This window comes from Cryptomeria japonica, chromosome 5 (assembly GCF_030272615.1).
Source record: "Cryptomeria japonica chromosome 5, Sugi_1.0, whole genome shotgun sequence".
In the NCBI taxonomy this organism is placed as follows: domain Eukaryota; kingdom Viridiplantae; phylum Streptophyta; class Pinopsida; order Cupressales; family Cupressaceae; genus Cryptomeria; species Cryptomeria japonica.
In genome coordinates, this window is record NC_081409.1 from 206,267,776 (window position 1) to 206,285,347 (window position 17,572).

General features: G+C 35.4%; 1 protein-coding gene across 1 annotated transcript in view; it reads right to left on the bottom strand.

Moving 5' to 3' along the window:
* The window catches only part of LOC131054623 (uncharacterized), a 93,111-nt gene that overhangs the window by 31,924 nt on the left and 43,615 nt on the right, over window positions 1-17,572 (bottom strand). Inside the window, exons 3-5 of the mRNA XM_057989171.2 lie at window positions 4,657-4,974; window positions 4,378-4,452; window positions 3,419-3,493 (exon numbers count right to left, since the gene is read on the bottom strand). Coding sequence (XP_057845154.2) covers window positions 3,419-3,493; window positions 4,378-4,452; window positions 4,657-4,974 — 468 coding nt within the window. The remainder of the gene's footprint in view (window positions 1-3,418; window positions 3,494-4,377; window positions 4,453-4,656; window positions 4,975-17,572) is intronic.

A 17,572-nucleotide genomic window follows, 5' to 3' on the forward strand; every position in this document is an offset into this window, starting at 1 on the left:
CTGCCTGACCCCTCTCTCTCTCTCTCTCTCTCTCTCTCTCTCTCTATATATATATATACACACATACCTTGTCATATAAAGTCTAATCACAACATTATGAAGTTCTAGAGAGCTACAAGTTTTTCCTACTTTTTCCTAGATGTTGGCTTGTCAAACAACTAACAAGGTCCTCTTTTTGTCTCTAATCCTCAAGAATAACTCTGAAGGTGACAAGGTGATTCGTACTAGTGTGTTGATTTCTGACGTCAGATTATCATTGGCCCTTTTATTTTTGGCCTCAACCCAATAGCTAATTTTTCATTTAAGTATCAAACCATAAACTTTGCCAAAAGAGGGCTAATAATGATGGCTTGGTAAATGACTAGATCATTCTGGTTTCCACATTCGAAAATCCGAACAATTAATTTTTTGGTCTATTTTTGGAGGAAAACTTGCTAAACAACTTTGTTGAAAAGAGGCTTTATGTGAGGCACAAGTATCAGGCTCCCAAGCTTCAAGATCTCAGCTCGGTACCCCTCAATGTTTTTGGCTTATCTTTTACAAGAAGCTTAGTGCCAAACCTTGTATCCTCAAGAAAAAACCTCCATGCAGAGCTGAGTGATTTGAGTGTTTTCAGATGATCAAGAAAATCCATAGAGGTTGTTGAGATAGGATATCAAACCATTCATATTAATGTTCCCAGATTCCTCAGGTTTTCTAGAAATGATGTTAGCGTAGAATCAACATTCCGAACAATTTAAAATGAGTCAATAAGACTTGGACAACAATTAGTTATAGCAGAAGTACTAAGATTAAAAAATACCTTAGGTTATGCAAGTAACTAAAAACAAAAGTATGAAAGAAATGTTAACAAAATATGAGTGGGTAGTCCTATATTATTTAAATCTGAAGCCAAAAATACAGCATGTCCTTAAACTTAACATCATCTGAAACTGCTTAAGCAAGCATGTCCTTTCCTGAATATATCCTGGTGTGATTCAATCTGTTCCTTGACCTGCTCCAAAAGCACCATAACAAATACCCAACAAGATTTTGCAGTGTGAACTTATTGATAGCAGTGTGAACTTATTGATAGTAATGTGTTAGTCAAGCCATGTTTAAACAACATCTTGAGCAATATTTGTAACTTGCATCAATCAATCCAACATGCATTTTTTGATTGTTTATATGGCCACTGGCTGCATAATGTCGAGAAGAATACTAGTAGCTGCTCAATTTTTATTCATGGAGACAACTGTTTGATCCAATATATGGGTAATGTAGTTGCAAATTGCAAGATGTGAAGATCTAATTCACAACCAAGTTTTTGTTACCTTCTTTACTAAAATAATCTGACTTTGTAGAAAAAAATTCAAGGCAGAATGAAAGCTCATGAACTCTCTAGGTTGAGTTTACAAGAATCTCCTCAAGCATTGGTGACTTACAAATATTTACAAAGATTTCTTGACTTTGGCTTGTAGAGAGTTTGTGGACATGATTATAAGACACAGTGAGAAAGATCAAAATTCTTCCCCTCGTCAAAAGAAGAAGAATTGCAACTATTGAGCATGTAGACTATCATATGATGGATTGCCATTCAAGCTGATGAGAAGAAGCATAAAGTTCTTTAAAATTCCGCTCGTCACTTTGGTTTAGGTAATACTTCTCAGAAGATTTGCATAAGGACGCTGCTTTCCATGTGTAGAACAGTAAATTAAATGAGAATGGATAAATTCAGGATACAGATACTTCTACCAGCACCATACTTGAACAGGTTGTTGATACTTCCCTACCTATTGTTGTTATTCCTTCCCTAGCCAAAATTCAAGTGATGGCTGCAAAAGGTACGGTTGAATCTCTTGCCATACCTTTGCTGCAGAGTCTTCTGTTAAAATGTTCTCATTGCTGTGTTTTTATAGTAAAACAGGAAGTAGAAGTTAATGTCTTGATTCCTTCTGGTCTGCAACAGGTCAACAGGGATATCAAAATTCTACACTTATTGACTTCATCTAAGTGCGACATTGGTTCTTTATTGATTAATTTTGAGCCAATATTTATAATATGTCTACAACTCTATTCAGTACCATTTAGTTCATAAAGTAAAATGTTTTGACCAGAGTTACCCGGGGACGCGTCCCCGACCTGAAAACCCCCATCCCCGTCCCCGGGACGTTTCGGGAACTTGGGGACGGCCAGGGGACGTTTCCCCCCGTCCCCAAATTGCCTAGTATTTTGAGGGGAAGTCCCCGAAACATGGGGATGCCTGCCCTAGCTCTGGGGGACGTCCGTACGTCCCGGGGATGGCTGGGGATGGCTGGGACGTCCCCAATCCGTTCCGGGGACGGCCAGACGTCCCCCATATCTAAGGCCATTAAAAAATATTAAAAAAATTAAAAAATTTGTATTTTCAATTTTTTTTTTAAATTTTCTAATATAGGCCCCTTATTAATTCAAATTGATATTAAAAATAAAAAAATTAAAAGATAACATTAATTTAATTCATAATTTTGACAATGAAACTATATGGCAGCAGTGTAGCCTTTGGGCATTTTGACACAGAGATTAGAAAATCGCCAAACTCGGCGAGTTAATAGAAAAATAACACCCAACGCCAAACTCGGCGAGTTAATAGAAAAATAACACCCAACACCTTTATTAAAGAATAAGTTTTTTGGCCTCGCGGGGCGCTGCTCCTCGACCCCGCCCTGTATCGCGACAGGGAGCGCACAAGGGGCGCTGCCCCCAAACCCCCGTTGAAAAATATGGGGGGAAACTGCGTCGATAGAAGTAGGGAAAATTTAACCTCTTTGTTTTGACATTTTGTATGTTATTTCTTTAATATCTATTATGATATGCATATTGACAATGTGAATGAATTGAAATTCTGATTTATGAATGCATAATGGCATATTGTCTATTGAGTATTAACAATGTTGTATGTTCAGAATTTACATTCTAAAATGTCTTCAACTTTTCATAGTATCATACACATGCTATATCCATGTTTTATTGTTTTCATATGAATATAATGTATGTATGCATGCTTTATCCATGTTTTCATATGAACATTTAGAATTTTGAAATTTTCCTATATATTTTAAATTTTTCCTATATTTTATATAGCCGTCCCCTTCGTGGTCCCCCGCCGTCCCCAAATTTGGCAAAAAAATTTGCCATCCCAGAAACGCGTCCCGCCATCCCCTGTCGTCCCTGTCCCGGAAACTCGGGGTAACATTGGTTTTGACTTATAAAATTTTGCAATCAATAATTATATCTCCAAGTTTTTGGACAAAACCTATCACTCTGCTTGTATTTTACCAATTAAAAAAATGTCATTTATAATGTCAAAAAGGGTTTCAAGAAACACGTATATTCCATTAGGTTTATCTTATAAAATCAGATTGATAAAAAGTAAAAAATTAAACCACTAAAAGCTCACCTCTTGAAGGTCTCCACGCCAAGGAGGGAGGTTGTTGTCAGCTCGAATCAACGAAATTGGCAGAGGTAAGTCATACTGCAAAATAAAGAAAATATACATTTAAATCTCAACCATTGAAAGCCACAATTTCAAAAAAGAATCACATGAATGATGAAATTAAGTCAGATAAAAAATTTCAATATGATATATATTCCCTTAAATTAGGGTTTTAAGTAATAGGTTAGGATTGTAGTATTTGTGCAATCGAACCTAATATCATTACATAAAAAAAAACAGATCAAGAGAAAATAAATTTCATCCACTCCAACATTAAGTCACACACCTTACAATATTTGTTTCTGAGGTGTCTTTAGGTGGATCCATCTACCACTTTCACTGTGTAACTCATGTGATTTGGTTCTTAGTTTGGTAGTGATAATTTACTTTCTAAAGCTGATTAGCCTATGCAAGTAGCTGGGATTCTCCAGCTAGCTAGTGGTAAAATTGCTAATGATAATTCAAAAAATACCAGATAGTTTTTTTACCTCTTAAAATGCTAACATTTTTGGTTTTCTACTTTTTCATCATTCCAAAGATTGTCATTGATTTTAGATTAGATGCTTAATTCCAGGTTATTTAAAAGTGTCATTGTTGAATCTTCGTAGATGTTCCAATGTGTCAACCATTTACACAAGTTTATGGACAACCTTTTTGTAAGTTGGAGATGGGTAAAATACCTTCTTTGGAACTACAATGGGAAGCCTATCCTGTCCTAGTTTAGGCAGATTACATTTCTTTAACATTTAATGATTTCAATACTCATCATCTTTAGTTTAGAATAAGTAACTTAATTTGGATCAATATAGGCACATCAAATCCTAATGATCCCTAAGATTAAAAAAATTTAAAATGTTGTGTTCAGAGAATACTTGATACAATTACAAATAGTTCTGTAAATCAACCCAATTGAAGAACTGCACCTGCTTGAAATTGCTCCACACGTTGCAATCAGGACCACGCCCATTTCGTACTACTCGTATGTCAATATCAGCACCCTAGTCCAATTAGAAATAGAATGCATTAACAATCATGATATGAATTGTGAATTCAAGGCATTTTAATAAATTTGAACTAACATGTCAAAAGCCAAGACAGATACAGACACAAATGATGACAGCATTGAAGAACAGTCATTGAACTACCGTTTCTCATGATTTTGATGCAAGTTAATTGTACAATTAGTAAAACATAGTACATACCATTGTCATGGCCCCAAAGTGTGTAGCAGCTACAAGAATGCTCCCTGTGCCAACAAATGGATCATAAACAAGCTTTCCAGGTTGAACTAAGGCTTGATTAGCCATGAGGAATGCAATCTCTGCATCCATAGCAGTTGGACCAAGGTATTTGCGTTTGCTTAGAGAAAATGTTGGCAAAAGCTTGCGATCTGCTCCCCCAACCTCACGCCCAAAAAACAAAGTCCTTTGAACTGTCGGTGGAAGACCATTGTTAGAAAATTGGTCATCTGTTTCAATCACCCAGAACTTATAGTCTGCATTTCGTAAATCCACACGCCCCTGCAAAATTACTGCCATATTAAAATATACAATGCTTCAAAGTTTCAAACTATAAGTTCAGTGCTCTCTATACAGATTTAATTTGGAAAAGTTCAAAATCAGTTTCTAACTTCCTCTTACTGTCTTTACAATTAAAATAATGGGAAGAAAAATGGCAGAAAATCAAAACAAGTTTGGAATGCACATATGGTATAACCAAAGCATAGCAATAGGGAAAGCATATTTGAATTCAAAAGCACTATGATCACATTGTAAAATCAAGCATAGAAATAGGGAAAGGACATTCAAATTCAAGTACAGATGATCATGTCTAAAACCAAAACATATCAATAGGGAAATATGATAATATCACTAAGGCAGGCAATTGGAAGACTAATCGCTAACAACCAATGTTTGTTTCTAACAATCAAGTGAATTTGTGAATAGTAACAAGATACCTAAGCATAACACATCTCATAACTGATAGACACCAAGCAAATGATCTGCTTATCAAAGTATGTTAATGGAACATATGTAGCATCTAAGATAATAAGCCCCTGAAAGCTTTTGTATCAGGGTACTGTTCAAATCATTCCTTCTAGCACTTCTCTTGTGCCATTTGATCTATTATAACAATCAAGTAAATTTGTGAATAGTTCCAAGTTACCTTAAGTATAACACATCTCATAACTGACAGATGACAAGCAAATATCATCTTATCAAAGTATGTTGATGGGACGTATGTAGCACCTAAGATAATAAACCCCTAATAGCTTTTGTATCAAGCATCTAAGATCAGGGTGTTGTCAAGATCATTCCTTTTATCACTTCTCTTTAGCCATATGAATAATCCAGAGTCATCATATAAATTCAAAATGTTTCATTATAAACCACTGCTTGTTTTTATAACAAAATGTATTATTATAAATCACTTCCAACGTCTGGACATTTTGTTATAATTTTTATACAATATATATGCACATTGACAATGAAAGCAAATGAAATTTGTTGATTCATTTGTCAACTCTTGTGTATAATCTCAATTCAACTCTAATGTTATGCATTAAGGTTCTATAATGTATATGATGGATGCCCTACCAATATTAACACACAAATGAAATTTCTGATATTTTTGAATTTTCCCTTTGTTTTTTCATCATAGTTCGCAAACTTGGACTTACGAGTACTCAGCAAGAAAAGAAATTTGACTCGGAGAGTACTTGGGAAAAACTAGGCACCTCAAAATAACACTTAATTTTTGAAGAAAAATATATAATTTTTATGCAAAATATAGCTACAAAATGTATCAAATGAGTTTGGTGGAGGTCTAGGGGCAATGCCCCCAGCAGAGTCAAGGGGTAGCACCTCTAGCAGGGGTTGAGGGGCAGCACCCCTCACAGGTTCTGGGGGCCCACCACCAAGCTCAAATGAAGACCTTCAAAACCACACAAATCTTCATAGCACACACCATATTCATTATGTTTTTGAAGGCATAAACCAATGCTTATAAAACCAAAAAAACATAGTTTTTTGCAATGTCTAACCCACATTTTTTTTACCTCAATTTGACATGTTGAGTTGAATGGAAAACTCAACGATTTTTTCAAAAAATTCGAAAAAGACCTTGGCAAGTAAACACTGATAAAACTAGTGGGTGAAAAAAAATGGCAAGTACTCAGCAACTCGCCGAGTATGCAAACTATGTTTTTAATAGCTGTTCCCTGCCATCTCCTAAAAAATGGCCTCCCAAAAAGTCCAACCCAGAAACAAATCCCCCCATCCCCTACCATCCCCATCCCAAAAACTTGGTGGAACATAGCTATATAATGGTATTAGGCAAAATTACATAGGTATTTACCACCATAACATAGTACATGAGACCTTAAATCAAGCATGGAGAGTTTATCTTAAAATTAAATACCAACAAAAACAGTATTTCAAAATATTTAAACATACTACTATAGATCCTATTGACCAATCTCACCTAGAGGATGTTAAAAGTAATCTCACATCATACAGAAATTAATAAATTATTAAAAAAGAGGGTGTTTGAAAAATATAAACACCCTAACCTCAAAAAATTTGTACAAAAGGTGTGAGAAAATTATAGAAATTAAAAATATACATTATTACCCCAGGGTATTACAATTATAGACTCAAATTAAAGTTAGAGATGAAATTATATGAGTTTGCACATCAAATTTCAGCGCAAAATACAAATGAGCTGAAGACCAAAATGAATTATAACTTTAAGGAAAACTCTCAGAAAGATTAGTCTGAAATCTTCAAAAATGAATTACAAAAAGAGGAGTATCAAAAGTTACCTAATTAACCAATGAGAATACACCTAATTTATCAATATGGAATTGTCCATAGGTACAGTTGACACTTACACGGTTCTTTAACAGAAGCTTTATCAATAACTGTACGAACTGTGGAAATAGCAAGTCTATTATAAACACATAAGGCTAAATAGAGAAGCTTATTTCAAGGCTGTAGTCAAATAAGGAATTCAAACTAAAGAAAAGATGTTACACGTTAACATTTTTCAAATCACACCAAGTGATAGTGATATAGAGTGAAAATATTGACACTCTACAAAAGGGGTCAATATTCATAATCTTGAAAAGGTTGAGTATCAACTGGTGCGAACAAAATAAACCTGAAATCAAACTGTCAACGCCCTCATTACTATGAAATAATGAAAGCATTCAATTTTGACGATTGAATTTTAAAAGCATTAATAATCAAGGTTTTGAAAGATATTCAGGAATTTCTGATCAAAAATGGTAAAGCAAAAGTTTGGTTCACTAACAAAGAGACTTAATTTCTATCAAAATTGATCTCAGGTGGGTTTCCCACTAAAATTTACCAAGATCTCCTATCCAATCATCTATATGTTCTCTACAGACGAAGCCTCTCTGAAAAAAGAGTGCACATAGTGAACCTTATCAATGCCGATAGTTAAGAAGAAGCTACCATGTAGGGATACATCACTGCTTAGTATAACTTGTACTTGATATTTATATTCATTCTCCTTATCTATTTTCACATATAGACTACTATTTATCCTATTTTAACAAATATATGGAATTCGTCATATAGAAACAGGTTGAGGAAGAGTTGAAAAGCAAAAAGCATAAGTCAAAAAGAATTAAATAACACAGGAGCAAACACAACTGAATCAGAAATTATAACTATAATTGGCAGGAAACAGACTTTCCAGAACCCTCTTGAGAAGCATAATGCTTTTACTTCACACAGTTGCAGATTCACATAATGCATGTATGCAACTGAAAGGTGATATTAACCTGGAAAAAAGAAAAAAAAAATGGAAAAATTACTTCTTGACTGATACGGAAAACCAAACATTAAATGAGGAATTGGAATGACTGAAAAATCCCATAAGTAGGTGGATACACTTTTACAAAGCCAACAGTGGCAGAGATGATAAAAAATACCATATAAGGAGAGAATTCAGGTAGGGTTTGAAAAAAATTACACAGACACAATGTAGGGCATCATCAGGATCACAGTACAAGCAGCTCTCAGAGAATGCTGCTAGCAGACACAATAATTTCACAAGTCCATGACATAACCCTATTTCGCCATCTCCTGAGCAGCAGTAAGAACAACTGTTGAGAGAACTGAACACTGCAGAAGAAATGGCAATAGTTAATCATGATGATACTCAGCAGGTTAATCTCCATCTCCAGCGAACAAATCTAGCCAGTCAATGGACATGCTAATTCTTTAGGGGGTAGAGAGTAGATGATATCAGATATGTAATGCCCCTCCCTCGAGCAGGCTCTACTTGACCCAGTTTGACTCTGATCGACTTTTTTTGTGTTCATGTGACTGGATGAAATTCGCTAATCATGATTCTATGATATGATGTTTTGGATTTAATAAATATTAGTTGTGCATTATATCTCTGTGGATGTTTGGATGTTAGATTATATGTTTATGTACTGACCTTGGACTGACATATCTACTTTATGTATGAGTTATATCCGGTGATTGTGTTCTTGTATGGTTACGAGTCTGTATGGGGTGCGACGGGATGCTCTTCCATCACCCACTTCAGAGGGACGCGGAATGTCACAATTCTCCTCCACCGGTGTGCTTGTATATGTTAGTGAAATGTATGTGTGTGTTTTCTCGGTGATGCAGCTGCAGGTACCGAGCATCGACTCCACCTGAATCTTCAAGTCTGAGCGTGCTCTCTGACCCAATGGAAAAGTGGAAAAAGGAGTTATTAGTCAAACCCTGACGCAACCATCATTCCTATGGGAATGAGATGCTTGTCAAGTATCCCTATGTTTTGTTGCCAGTCATGTCGGTTGTTTGCCCTGTTAGTCTTTTGCTGGTCTTCGTGTTTTGGTTTGTCGCAATTCATTGCTCGTGTTTAGTTTAACTATAATCTATTATTTTGTGACAAAGATTAATATTATATATTTAAATGGCAATAGAATATTAATGATTAATTATTTAGTAAAGTTGAAATTGTGCACAATTAAATTAATCTAATGTTAGTGGTAAGATAATTAAATTTATTTTATCCTCATTGTAAAGGATTAATTAAATAGGGTAATTAAATATTTAATTAGGAATTTATTTTGTGCTCATGCAACAAAAGATTAAAAAAAATATAAATGTCAATTAGTTGTTTTAAAAAAATTAAAATTTGAATAATTAGAGGAGCTACAAAAGAGTGATTAATGAACTTATTAATTTGGGTATTCTCGCATGCATTTGGGAGTTACATTCAGGTAATTGATATAATCTGCCTTTTGGGGGAAAATGAGGGCTCTTCCCGTGAAGTTTTTTTGCGGGTAGGAAATATTTCTAGTTATGGGGGGTTTTGTAGAGGAATTTGGGGAAAGTTGGGTTTTGAAAATGAATTGGAGAAACTGATAGGAGTATTCAGAGAACGAGATCTAGTAGATTTTGTTTGAAGTTTTTGGTTGGAGCTTTCCGGATTGGTGCCTGGCGATTACTGTTTTCTACCTCTGTGTTGCTTTCCAGATTTCGTAAAGGGGTAGGTTTCTAGTTCTTTGCTTTTAGCATGTTAAATTCTCTTCTTAATTTGAATAAAAATCAGCTTGTTGATTTACCGTATTGAGAAAATTTGTAAGGAATTGCCTGTCAATGGGATGGTTGGGTCTTTAGAATTTCGTATTTAATTCCGAGTCAAAAATTGTTATCAGGAAAAGATTTCTTCTGAAGCTTTGATAGTAAATTTTAAATGGGTTTTAAATTGAAAAAAAGAATAATGTCTCTGTGTAAATTTTCCTGTAGAAATCATGTTTGGTTGTTTTAATATATATATATTTCATTTATTACTGTTAATTTTCCTTGCTCTGTGTATATTGTTTATTGGCGTAATTATTTTTGTTTGGTACTTGGGTATTCAAGGGCATCGTGGGCACCCACGGTGGTGGGATCTCCACCACCCTCACGGGTGGTCCACAGTGAATATATGTTTTCATATGAACTTGGCTAATTTGCATTTAATTTGTTGTTGAGCAAATATAATGATAGTAATTGAGGGATTGGAATTTACGTATTCTTAAATGTTGTGGATATTTCTAATGTCAGTATCAATGTGCAAAATAATAGGAATAAAATGAGTTACGGAGGTCTTGAATTTGGGGATTATTGAAATTAATGTAGATTTGAATTAAATAATTTATTGAAGCCATTATGGACTCCTTGATATTATTTTATGATTGGATCCTTGTCTCTTGGCATCATGTGAACTAGATTTGCTTTTCAATTTTGTCTACCATACTCAGATGTGTGGATTTGTCTGTATGAATTCTAGAGGCTTATGAAGGGAGTTTTTGGATTCGTTCTTGTTTAATCATGCTTCTCTCTGAGGTTAAGAGTTCAAGTCTTGTATGATTTTGCAGCTAGATGGTGTTTCCTAGCCTGCTTGGGTTACTTCTTGTATGTTATCTTATTCTAGCAAGAGAGTCAAGCCTTGCTATGGTATTTTGATGTCTTAAAATCCTGTGATTTCCGGTTTGATCTTTGGTATTGCTTGGACTCCTAGGTGCAATCTTAGGGGAGTGGCTTTCATTGGGGGTTGGGACCTAAAGTGGTCGCCAGGGTAACTCAATGAGAGTTTTGTAATCAAGTGAAAATTTAATATAATGAACTGGGAAGGGTAGCTAGATAACATTAATTAAAATAATATTGTTGCCTCTCTTACGCTCGAGTGCTTGTTTTAGGTCCGAGGTAAGTAGAGAAGGGCTTGGAATGGCTTCCACCAATCTTGTCCTTTCGAAAGGTTGGTGTGGTCCACTAGTGTTTGTATGGGGGCCGGGGGTCGGGGAGAGGTCACCAAGGTAACCCAGAAAGGGGGTCAGGACCTAGTGAAGACTCACCAAGTTAACTCATGACAACCTAGTAATGACACTCTTCCCTATTGCATGCCTAGTGGTAACTTGTTTATCCTTTTGTGGATTGCTCGGGCCTCTGGAAGTTGGTTGTTTTGCTATTGAGTTCTTGTGATTTTGGCCTCATGAGTCTCTTGTGACCGTTGCCTTGTGAGTCTCTTGTGACAGTAATCTTGTGAGCCTCATGTGAGTCATTTGTATCATCTTGATCTTCCTTCCGTCTCTTGGGTCTGGCTAATACCTCCTAGCACGGGGGGTGGACCTGATGGTACCACATGGTTGGGTGGAATGCTATTCACACCCATTGGGTTTTGGTTTGTTCCGCATCTTGTTTGTCATGGCTCGTGAGAGGATTGAAGACTCTCTTCATACACTAGATTCTTGTATTCTCTCCATTGTTTGTTCTCATGGAGATTTTATCGTTATGGATACCTCGTGATGTAACCGATGATCAATGTATATTCTCATGGCAATGTAATATGTATCATGTTCCATTGTAAAGAACAGAGTTTTCACATTTATGTGGTTTCTTACGTCCTTGTATGTTCGGTTTTGATTATCCTTGAGTAACATCGTTGTGGGGCCTTGAGGATTGATGTTAGTTTATATTTGTACATCATTTCCTTATCTTTTTGTACCATGTATCTCAATGTATTTAGATGGATCTTCTTTTTATAATCAAAAAAAAAAATTATTCGTGCTTTTTTTATTGTCTTATTTGTTGAAGTCCTTTGGGGGTCATAGCAAAGCATTACATGATATAAGGGGTACTCGGTACAAGTTCTATAGATACTAGCATCAAGTAGACTAAAAAATTATGCTCCTAGACAATTTCATACGTATTAATTATGAGTTAATTTTGTAAAGGGCATCACCAAATGCATGGTCTTTGCAGAGAACCCTATGATTGTAAATGGACAAGGTGAAATATGTAAATCATTTGATTGATTCCTATGAAATTTCCTTTGTTTTATGATGGATGTTTTGGTTCTAGATGAACTCATGCATCTTTTATCCTATACATCTGGATTGTTGTTGGGTGTTTGTACTTCCTTTTTCTCCTGAATACTTTTCATTGCCTATTTAGTATTTGGGCATACCCTTGCCGAAGGATTTGCACTATTCAAAGTTCCATGTAATGATACTTTCTATAAATTATTAAATTATATTGAAAAATGGCATCTCCAAGTACCCCCCATCTCCTATTTTCGAAAATAGATGTATCAGTACCGGTACCAACCTCCCATATCAGTACTAGTATCGGTCTCCTGGCAACCTTGCAAAGAAGGCTAAAGCATATAAATTGAAATAGGCTTGCCTCCCTTGCAAAGAATAACCTTAGAGTCACTACAAAATAATAGAATGACAGGCTCACCACCACTATGATTGACTTGATGAACACATTTTCTAGCACAACAAGATCCCAACAATTGGTGTTATAAATATGAACCCTATCATTGTCGCAATTCTTGCACAACTAGAACCCAACCCTTCAAATCCCTAGACATTAAAAAACAACTTTAGGGTTTTCCATTTTTGCAAGGCTACACTTTTTTTTTGCAATTTAAAGGTTTTTGGAAACCTTGACCATTTTAGAGACATTGAGGTGTCCCCCAACAATCCTCAATATGGGGGCAAAGATGCCCCTTGCTTCTAGAAGGCATCTTTGGGATGTTTCCCCTTTATTGGTGGTGGTGGAGGGCGAGGGGATTGAGCGAAGTGGCAACAGGGGTGTCAAAGTTGGGATAGAATGTTGTTTACCATGCAAGATTTGGCTATGGAGATAGCCATCCAATATCTAGGAGCTTCAATGAAAGCATAAGAAAGACATAATATGAGACAATAATTTTATATTCTATCATAAGATGCAAATGCATGATATGCATATATAGATATGATTGATTTTTTATTACAATGAGAACCCCTTGGTTATATAGGTCACGGTGAGACAGAGGATGATATAAGATTATGAGATGTGTCTTAATCTTATGACTTGAGACATAAAGTGATAATGCTCTAAGAATACCTTAAGTAAACTAATGTGAATAGGCCTTAATAGGGACACTAGTTAGGTAATATATCCCATTCACGCCAACACCCACCCTTAAGAGCAACTTAGAGAGAATGTGAAAACGTGCAAAGATGTGAGGATTCAAGGATGGGTCCCAACTACGAGGCCATGTTAGGTACCTTTATACAGATGAATCTCTCACAAAATAAAGGATAAAAACTTGTAGGAAAACCCCTCTCCAAAAAGAGAGAAAACTCAAGATGGTCTGCAAAAGTAAAAGGATAAAACCTCATGTGAAGAAACCCCCACCCCCCATATTAGAGAAGAAAGACTATGTAGCCCCTATCAAAGTAACGTCTCCTACACTAATGTTATATGCTCAACAATGAACGTTGAAGATGATCCAGTATCGTCAAACAACATTCCTCCCATAGGAAAATACAAAACCAAAAATGTATGCAAAAAGTCTTTACCATTCCTAAGAAGGAATATGAGAGAAGGATCAATGTATATGATATCTCTAAACTCTACTCAAATGTCACCATGTAAGTGTTGAAAGTTGTCACAATCAAATTAGGAATTCTAGACCTAACTAATGAAGGTGACAATCCAAAATCTTGTGGAAACAAAGGTAGAGCATGATACAAAGACAAAAATGGCTCCTCCAAATGCTACTCAAGGATCTCCAACCCAATGCCAAACTGTGACCAATGAATAGGTGGATAAAAAACAGGAGGGTCAAAAGATACCCTCACGACATCCAAAGAAGATGATGCAACTATATAAAAGCTAAAAATAAAAAGAAGATGAATACCCTGAATAGTTCCCTCCAAGTCTATAAGATAGGACTCACAAAACAAACTTGAAATTTTTGTCAAGTACTTGTTGATGTGTGTTTTGTGACACTCTCCAACATAGAATAAAATACTAAATATTCTATCGTCTCTTGAACAAGGAGACCTTAAATGCTAAATGATGTGATCAATAAGGTCACCCCAAGGTTCCCTAATGTCAGGTCTTGCATTGCATGGATAGACTCAATGAAATGATGCGATTTGTTGTTCTCGCAAAGGGAATTACACAATTGTTTGAGATTTTATCTATGGAAAACTTTAGCAAATCCTAGCTTCAAGACCTTGAATAATGTAAGATTTTGCAATGGTGTTCTTCAAATTAGTCCTAAGAAAGACTTTGAAACAAAATACGAAAGGATAAGGGTTTAGGAATCTAATCTACTTCTAACAATGCAAGAAGTGATCGTTGACTTAGTGAAACCAAACCAAGCTTTGCTTCACCATGAGGAAACAACTACACAAAATTGATGCAATCTCCAAAGGTACACAGATGATTTCAAATCACTTATACACATCAACACCATAACATGTGAATCAATGAGCATAAAGCAATGTTAAGCTTTCTAAAGAGAGTTTAGACTAACCATGCACTGCAATTTGAAATTAACAAACTACAAATGGTGTGAACATAAAGGGTTTCACCATTAGTCAACAACAATGTCTTCCATTCAATTATTCAACTCAATTTAATTAATCTAAACTAATGAGAAGTAGGAAACCATGCAACATTAAAAAACGACACAAGTTCTCACCAAGCTTCAATCAATTTGTATTTATTTTGGTAGTATTTCGACAACAATTTCACAAAATCCCCCTTTACAAATGAAATGAGCAAGACTTATATAGAATTCTTATTACAAACCAAGGGTCTAGATTGATTATAAATCAATGGCCAAGATTAAACAATAAAATCCTAAGGCAATGGCCAAGATTAAACAATAAAATCCTAAGGTGGGGTTAGTTATAACTAACACCCTAACTGCCACCTTTTACAACTTTTGAACAATGAAAAATAAGATATCCTCAATGACACAATTTGTGAGAAACAAAAGCAAATAAGAAAATTCCATGTCTTTTAGGATTGTAACAAATCATCCTCTAGGATGGCGTGCCCATTGTCCTTTTCCTTGACACCAAATTCAACGAACCTAGACATGATGATTTCAAGCTCATCCATCAGTAGACTTGGTGTGGCTTCCACCTTGTATTCAATGACTACCAAATCAGTTGTACATGTAAAAGTCTTTTCCCGCTTCGATCCTTGTTCTTGAAAACTATTCATGAAAACAATGAATAAGGCAACATAACCAAATGATTCTCTAAAATGGAACTTGTGGCTTAATTTTATCTTTCAGATCTTCCATATTCATATCTCCATCATCATTCACTTCTTGTCCAAACATTACTTCCATGGAAATAAGGATTCTATCTTGCATGTCCTTGATCATTTTCCAATCATCCTTTGCCTTCTCAAGGATTTCTTTCCTCAAAATTAATGCACAAGACCAACAATGGAAGTCAAATGCTTGATTCATCAAGTGTTGTATGTAGTCTTTCAATCCCTTTAATTCTACTTTTAGCTGATTCTAATCCTCTTCTTCCTTTCTCAATCTCTCCTTGATTGCCTTGATGGAATCCTCTAATCCTTCAACCTCCAGCTCTTTTGTTGTTGGTCCCAAATCAATTGTCATAACTTCATATTCTTCTGGAGTGATATTTTCTTTTGCTTTATCAACCTTTGGAACTGCAACATGCATTGTGCAAGACCTGGAACTTTCCTTTGTAATCTTGGAGTATTTCTTTGCTTTCTTCTTTTCTATGGATTTACCTATCCGACCTAGAAAATCCTCCAAGTCATTAGAAAAATCCTTTTCTACTATATAGATTTCTTCTTCATTCGATTCTTCAACCATTCAAGAGTTGTTGACTATTCTATATATTTATCTAAATCTTCATGTTCTTGGAATCCTCAAAGTGTTGATATCATTCCATCATCGAGCCCTTCATCCGGAAAACCCAAGTCCAAATTGTTGATGTGTTTTTATGACACTATGAAACACAAAATAAAATACCAAGGTATTATATCCTCTCTTGAACAAAGACCTCCAAGGTTTATACTGTCAGGTTTTGACTTTATGTTGTGGGTAGACTCAGCGATTGTGACGTGATTTTGCTAGAATCACAAGGGGACTTACGTTGAACATGAATGTTGTTGGAACATGAAGACTTACTTAATTTGAAAAACACGTAGAAAAAGGAATTAAGGGTTAAGAAAGCTAATCTAATCCTAAGAATGTAGGAACTAATTGTTGATTAGGTGTGACCAAACCAAGCTTTGTTTCACCACCAAGGAACAACTACACAAAACTGGTGCAATCTCCTAAGGATAAACGAATGATTGTCATATCACTAATGCACATCAACCACACAAACAATGAGAATGAAGTAATAGAAATTAAGCTTTCACACAAGTTCAGTCGACTATGCACTGCAATTCGCAATCAACAAATTACTAATATGAACATTAGGTACACCATTCATCAACAATGATATCTTCCATTCATCTAACCAACTTTGAAGCAAACGACAAGTAAAGACCATGCAACATGTTGAATTAACATAGAGAATTCAACATAACTTCAATGAAAACAATATGTCTCTTACAACAAGATATTGGCAACAATCTTTGCCTTCTCCTCCTACTCTACTCTAATTGCTAACTATTGATTGCTTCTGCTACTAACTATTCTTCATTCACCTTTACAAATGAGAAAACTAAGCCTTATACAGATAGCTCTTTACAATGAGTAGCTTAGATTGATTCACAATCAATAGCCAAGATTACAAGATAAAGTCGTAATGAGGGTTTGTTACAACAAACTCCTTTTCAGCCAATGAGAAAATTACATTTGATTTGACATATGTTCCACATTGAATGTGAACCAATAAAAAATGAGGCTAGGTATCTTGAATTTTGTGCCTCCATTGAATGAGTCAAGTACATTGCATCTGGACATGCTAACGTGGAATTCTTTGATTGGTTGGTGATGACAAGGATGCTACCTCAATTTGCACTGCAGACTTGATACCTCATAACACGCATATGTCGTTGAGCAATATCTCTTGATACTCAACATCTTTAAGCTTGGTGTGATGATGATGGCATCATCACGGTCAAGTCAACCCTCTAGCTTTGATTGTTTAACTTGCTTGCTTAAGCAAATCCTTTTATCTTTTGAGATGTTGAGAACCTCATCCTGTTGCAATTATTTAGCTGAAGTTGTGAAGTCTACCATCTTGCTTGTATGACTATTTAATGTTATTCACTTGATGCTAGCTCCAATTTGACT